The 6,755-nt window shown below is 32.1% G+C and overlaps 1 protein-coding gene across 1 annotated transcript; it reads right to left on the bottom strand.

The window, feature by feature from the left end:
- Positions 1–488: 488 nt before the first annotated feature.
- Positions 489–5,420, bottom strand: LOC131876466 (nuclear transport factor 2-like). The gene is made up of 9 exons (XM_059221878.1): positions 5,379–5,420; positions 5,117–5,254; positions 4,627–4,912; positions 4,412–4,545; positions 4,165–4,300; positions 3,951–4,072; positions 3,812–3,877; positions 3,656–3,722; positions 489–751 (listed from the first exon to the last, which is right to left on the bottom strand). Exons 1-9 carry the CDS (start codon positions 5,418–5,420, stop codon positions 489–491), a joined length of 1,254 nt encoding a protein of 417 aa, XP_059077861.1.
- Between the last annotated feature and the right edge of the window lie 1,335 nt (positions 5,421–6,755).

Below are 6,755 nucleotides of genomic sequence, written 5' to 3'. Positions count from 1 at the left end.
TTAACCTGAAACAAAGACTCTAGACACCAAAAAACTAGCCTAGCCCATAACAAAAAACAACAACTGTCTAAACTGGGCCCTTGAAAACTATCACCTTCCATCCAGACAAAGATTAAACATAAAAAACAAAATATGTTGAAAAGAAACAAGGGGATTTTGAAAGGTATCCTTAACCTTAGACCTGGGTTTTGAGATGGTTCCCAGAACCAAAAAAAAGGGTTTTGAAGTGACTCCCTCAACCACCTTGGACTAAAACATAGGCCTTAAAATAACAACATCCAAGCAAACAAACAACACCGAAAACTCCACCGCTATAGGAGAAGGCAAAAGAGAGCTTGAAAGCGTGGATCCATTAACCAGAAAATCACCTACCTCAAGAAAAACCAGGCTCCAACAACCTGAAGAGATGGGTTTAGTTGCGACGCTCATAACCACCACGACGCTCATAACCACCAAGGCAAAGCCAGCAAGAAGAACAAATTCCAACTTTAGAACAAAGTCCAGCAACTTAAGAAAAATCCATTTCGCTTAGCTGGAGAAAATGGTTTTGGCAGGCCCCCATAACCTAAATATCCAAGAGAAAGATCTCCTCTATAACCCCAATAGTCCAGAAAAAGGACAACACCAACCATCCGCCAGTACCTCCCAATCTGCATGGTAGCACTCAACTCCACCTCTATAGGAGAGAAGTTGTCTCCAACACCATCCTTCTTTGCCTTAGAATAAGGAAGGGCCACCTCAATAAGGCAATCTGGAGAAATCCTAGGAAGCATAGAGAGTGCATACCAACAAAATCTGCAAACAAAAGCAAGACTGGGTTGAAGAGGACAACCCCTCAATAGATCATCAACAAAGATTGAGGGAGGAGAAAACATTCCCCCCTCAGGGCCTTGAGCCAGAGTTCCAGAAAGAACATCTCCTCCTTGGCAGAAAAAAGAGCAGCAGCGGGAAAAAAAACCCTAAAGCCCAAAATATTAGAAGCCCAAACCTCAAAAAGGACAATAGAACAAGCACAAAAGGGAATTTCTAGCCTTGAGATCATCTTGGGACACTTCATTGCAGGGAACCCCAGAAACACCGTGGGGAGCCATCATCACCACAGTCCACCAAACGACCAAATGATTTATGCCTAACGGTAGATAAAACATGGTGGACAAACACCACTGCCCTCAAACCCTCGCAGCACCCTCTCTATTTTGAAACTCCCACCCACTCCACCATGGCATTGAGCAGGGAAAGGGATGGCAGCAAGATCGTGAATGAACCCATGACATCCCAGCCACCATCTAAGTCGCCTTTGTTTTCCTCCCCTGTAGCATCTCTCACAACCCTAGCCGCCCCTGCCCCTTGCGTACTCTCCATATTATGGATAGAGTTTATTGTTGATGCATTGGTTTCTTTAAAGTTAGTAATTAGTAATAAAGTTATGTTAAGCTAGATGATAAAGTGTACTTTGCATAATAAGGATTAGACTATGCTTAAAAAAGAATCCAGAAATAATTTTGAATCTCTAAAAGTATCATCTAAAATAATTAGTAAAAAAATAGATATGTTTGAGAGTATGAGAGCTTCAATAATTATAACCAAATATTTAAGAGCATGGTGAGAAAGTTGCAAGAACCATCAAGTGAAAAATGTATTTTTAATATGACTCATATCACAATTAACAATTTTAATAAGCCGATATTAGATGACAACTAATAGATGGGTCTATGAATAATCTAAATAACAAGCCTTTATTGTAGTGTACTATTTCAATTTCTCATATGTGTTTCTGCAAGCCTTTATTGTAGTGTACTATTTCAAATGATATTCTACTAAATGAATCACTCCCTTGTGTAATTTAGCACATGAAAATTTATGATGTAAGATAATCATAACATTTCTTAACATTTAAAAAACATTAAATATTATTTAAAAAAATCATAACATGGTAGGTAAGTATTTCATCAATAAAATGATATGTAAGAATTTCAACATATTAAATCATTTCTTTTACAATAAAATATTGTGTGAAACAAATTTTAAACAAAAACAATTTAAAAAAAATTAAAAAATAATATAATTTAAATTAATTTCAACATATTAAATCATTTCTTTTACAATAAAATAGTGTGAAACAATTTTAAACAAAAACAATTTTAAAAAAATAAAAAAAATTATATAATTTAAAATTTAATTTATTTTGTGTTATAATTTATATAAAACAAATTTATACACATATTATCTAACTACAATTTTCTAATAATCATACATTTGACATATTTCAAACATTCATTGTATACATATACTTCGTCTATACATTTCAAGCTCTAAAAATATACAAGTTATAAATTTAACTATTATAAAGGATTTAATTTAGAAAATTTTATTTATATCTTTTCTCATATCATTATATCTGGCCCTAAAGTTTACCACTATTTCTACATATCTATACCTTGATCTACTTTAGCTTAAATAATACAATTATTAATAATATCACACATAATCTATAGTACTTTTGTGGTTCTCTATTTTGCCATCTTCTTGTGAGTAATCGTCTTAATAACTTTTTCAAAAAGACCTAATCTAGAATCTATAATACAACATGATTCACATATTTTCCTTACTTACGATTATAATCCTATTATTCAACTTAGCAAACAAGATCTTGCATGTTTAGTGTTTTTTATTCTAATCCTAGGAATCTATCATTTCTTTTGTATACATAGGTCTATTTCCATGCTTATAGTATTATACCAAGTTTCAATTTTTATTATTTACATACACCACAATAAACTTCCTTTTGGATCCTTTTACAATTTTTAATCTTAACAAATGACCAATTTTATTCCTTGTATTATAAGAATACTCTTAAGTTTTATTTATTCAAGTAACATGCATTAACAGATTTAGTTTCTCTTAGGAGGGGAGAAACCCTTATTCTCTTCCTAATTAATATTTCCTACTAATTATTAAGGCTACCTCTACTATTTTAGTATACGATTCAAATATTTTTTCATCTAATATACCTTACGAAAGTTGGTAGTCATGATATGGTCCATTCAATTCTCTATTTTCCACATTTGACCCATTTAATATCACCAATAAAATATCCTTAAAACCTCTAATATCTTTGAATAAGATATAAAACATAGAATATTATGAAAATAGAATAATATAAAAAGTAAAACAAGGTGTGGAGGAGAGAGTCTAATGGAACAAATATGATTTTTTTCTTTTATAATATTCATGACATATGTAGATTATACATTTTCTAAATAATTATACATTTGAAATATTTCAAACATTCATTATATAATATATATTAAAATTTAATATATAGATAACAAAAGTAGAACTCTTTAACAAATTAGAGAGAGTTATAATTGCATTTACATTGATGATTCTTCGAAATTACAAATCACCATCAGAAGCGATTGGCTTTTAGATTAGACCAAGTATGAATAAAAAACATGTACTTCTTCTGTACATTTGAAGCTCTCGTAAATACAAGTTAGAAATTTCTTGCATAGCCATTGCGTCCTTGACGATTGTCTCCTCTCTTTACGCCATTTGGAATATTGTCTTTCCATGGTAGAAATCAATCAGTAGGAGCAGAGAAAAACAATTATATTTGAATAGCTAATAACTTAATTAAGGCTTTGCGAAATACCTCTTAAACCAGCCAACCTTTTCTTTTCAACATATACGCGACGCCCAGAGATGACAATAGGAGATGTCTGCTTACAATATATGAATACAAGTTTTATGAAAATAAAGATAAATATAATATCTAATAACACTAAATAATTCGATATAAATTAAGTACCTTTATAGCACTGTCCACAGAAGTTGATGATTGGAACTCAATGAAACCATAGCAAAAGTTTTTTTCCTGCATTACAACATTTAAACATTACAGAAGAAAAACAATAAAAAACGAGCGAGATTTGTTTTCAAAAGCATACCTTGTTGGCTCTGATTTGAATTCCACCAGGCTTTATAGAACCATATTTTTTAAACTCTTCTTCAAGCAAGGTAATTGTAGAATTCCATGGCAAATTTCTTAAATGGATTGAGTTCTCATTGACTGTAAGTCATATGGAATTGCAAGGTTAGTGAGAAATTAAGAACCTGAAAGATACAATTAAACAATGGTACTGAAGGGAAGATTATGCTAACCTGGGGCTTTTCTAGATCTAACAGTAGAATTAGAGTTCGAGGATTGTGATGGTACATTTGCTTTCAGTCCGGTATTTATTGGAAATTTCACCACAACAGTTGGCATTTGAATAGGATGTGGGTTCTCTTTCAAAAGCTGAACGTAGTAAGAAAAAAATATCATTAACATCATATTCTTGTATTCAAAATATTTATACTTACAAGGGCTTTGAAGTGCTCAATTTGTATTCAAAATGTTTATACTTACAACTGATAGAAAACTCATTTTTCTTGTTTCTTCTGGTGGTGAAGTAGTTTTCTCAACAGTTTCAGTAGCATGTTTATTTTCCAATTTAGAAGGTTGTGATTCAAATCCTTGAATTTTTTTTGCAGGAACTATCTCTGCTAAGATACAGAAAGGCTACGATTAAAGAAGATTATACATCGAAAAATACTGAAAGATAGAAGAAAAGACTATTTTACCTTCCTGCAAAGGCTCATCACAAACATCATTAACCAACAAAGTTTTTTCTTCTGAGTACTGGGATTCTTCCAAATACCGAAATGCATCGTTTAGAACAAAATAGCCTCTCTCCTGTGGTGCTAAAAGGAAAGACTGGGCAAATTTTCTTTCGACATTGTCGTGCCCTAATATGACTCCAGTTACCAATATGATATAAGATTCATTAAAAGCTTCCTGTGAATCCACACTTCCTATTTTAACCTCAATTCCTTCATTGAGCATAGACACTATCTTGTTTTTCATAGCCTGTTTGAAACAATCATTCAAAACAAGAACAACATTATGTCTGCAAATTTGATTGAAAAAAGAACTGTAAACTTAAACCATCGATAAAAATTGAAGTTCGAAAGTATCTTGTAGTTGTATGCCATATGGTAATATTGTATTTCAAAATGAATTTGTATGATTTGAAAATGTCATACACTGAATCTACTGCAATATTTGACTTACTTCTAAGGTTTCTACATGCACCAATTGACCATTGGGTTCAGGGCGGGTGATAGTGCTGCAATCTTTGTAGAACTGATATATCTTATCTGGACAGTTATTTAGAACACAGTAATACTGGTTCACAAATTCGTTTGCAATCTACCAAACCAAAAGTATCAGTAATTCAGTATTACTTGTATTAATGAAATAAAATAAGCCCAACGCAAATGATCCAAACCCAAACCTACTTTATAAGAATAATAACATTGTATAGTATTCATACCTCAGAGGCAGGAAATTCTCTTTGTAACTGCTGGGATTCCATCCTTCTGCATTGGAAGTGATAATCAGTTGTATGTTAAAGTATGTTGAATCTGCTAACTATCCCAATCGCAAGTCTACGAAAAATTGCAAAAGAGAAAAAAAAGAGAATATGTAAAACATAATTCCTGTTGCAGACCTTGTATGGATTTTAACTGTAAAGCGTTGCTTTTCAGTGAATGTGAATGTGAATACTTTCCACACCTTATAAAACCTCAACTGATTTAGTGTACTGAATTGAAATTTCGAAACAGCCTAAATATTTTTCTCACAAGCGCAGATACAACAAGGCATAACAGCAGAGTACGAGTTAGTTTGCTTTTCTTTTCTTTTCCAAATATATTTATAGGGCATAACAGGCGTGTCTTTTGACTAAGAGAATCGAAACTATTGAATTTTGGGATGATAATGTTTTTATGGCCATTCCAAAGCTGGCCGACGCATCAAAATGATAATTACCTATTCCTATACAAGTCTAGTCTAATACAACAAGACGCACACATAAGTAAAAATGAAGTTAAATTAATTAATTTAGAGTGAGGATTGAAACATTAAATGTTAAGAGAGTAATTGCAAAGAAAAGTATTTGTACTTCTATGGAAGATGTGAGGAAATGTGTTTGATGTGACATTGACTCTAAAGGTCTAATGAAGGAAAATATGTAACTTAAATTTGTTCATTATTTCGGATTTGTTCTAGGGTATTTCCATAGAGTTACATATGTTCTCTAAGGCATAGATCTAATTTTGTTGGTTGTACTCTACTACCTTTTTTTGTTATGTGATTTTTTATGCTCAAGGGCTGGTGGTGTTTGCATATATTAAGGGGAGACTATCGAATCTAAAGTGACAGACTTTACATTGAGCATCTTCATAGAACCAACTTTAGTTGGAAGCAAACAAACATTTTAATGTCAAATTATTTTTGGTAAGTCCTCTATTCAAAATGTTCCTATATAAACGCTGCTTCTTGAACTACAATAGCGATAAGATTTTCTAGAATGTCAAATATAGACATAACAAATACTCACATAAATGTACTTCTATGGAAGATGTGAGGAAATGTGTTTGATGTGACATTGACTCTAAAGGTCTAATGAAGGAAAATATGTAACTTAAATTTGTTCATTATTTCGGATTTGTTCTAGGGTATTTCCATAGAGTTACATATGTTCTCTAAGGCATAGATCTAATTTTGTTGGTTGTACTCTACTACCTTTTTTTGTTATGTGATTTTTTATGCTCAAGGGCTGGTGGTGTTTGCATATATTAAGGGGAGACTATCGAATCTAAAGTGACAGACTTTACATTGAGCATCTTCATAGAACCAACTTTAGTTG

Source organism: Cryptomeria japonica, chromosome 6 (genome assembly GCF_030272615.1).
Source record: "Cryptomeria japonica chromosome 6, Sugi_1.0, whole genome shotgun sequence".
NCBI classification, from domain to species: Eukaryota; Viridiplantae; Streptophyta; class Pinopsida; order Cupressales; family Cupressaceae; genus Cryptomeria; species Cryptomeria japonica.
This window is presented reverse-complemented; position numbering and strand designations above follow the sequence as displayed.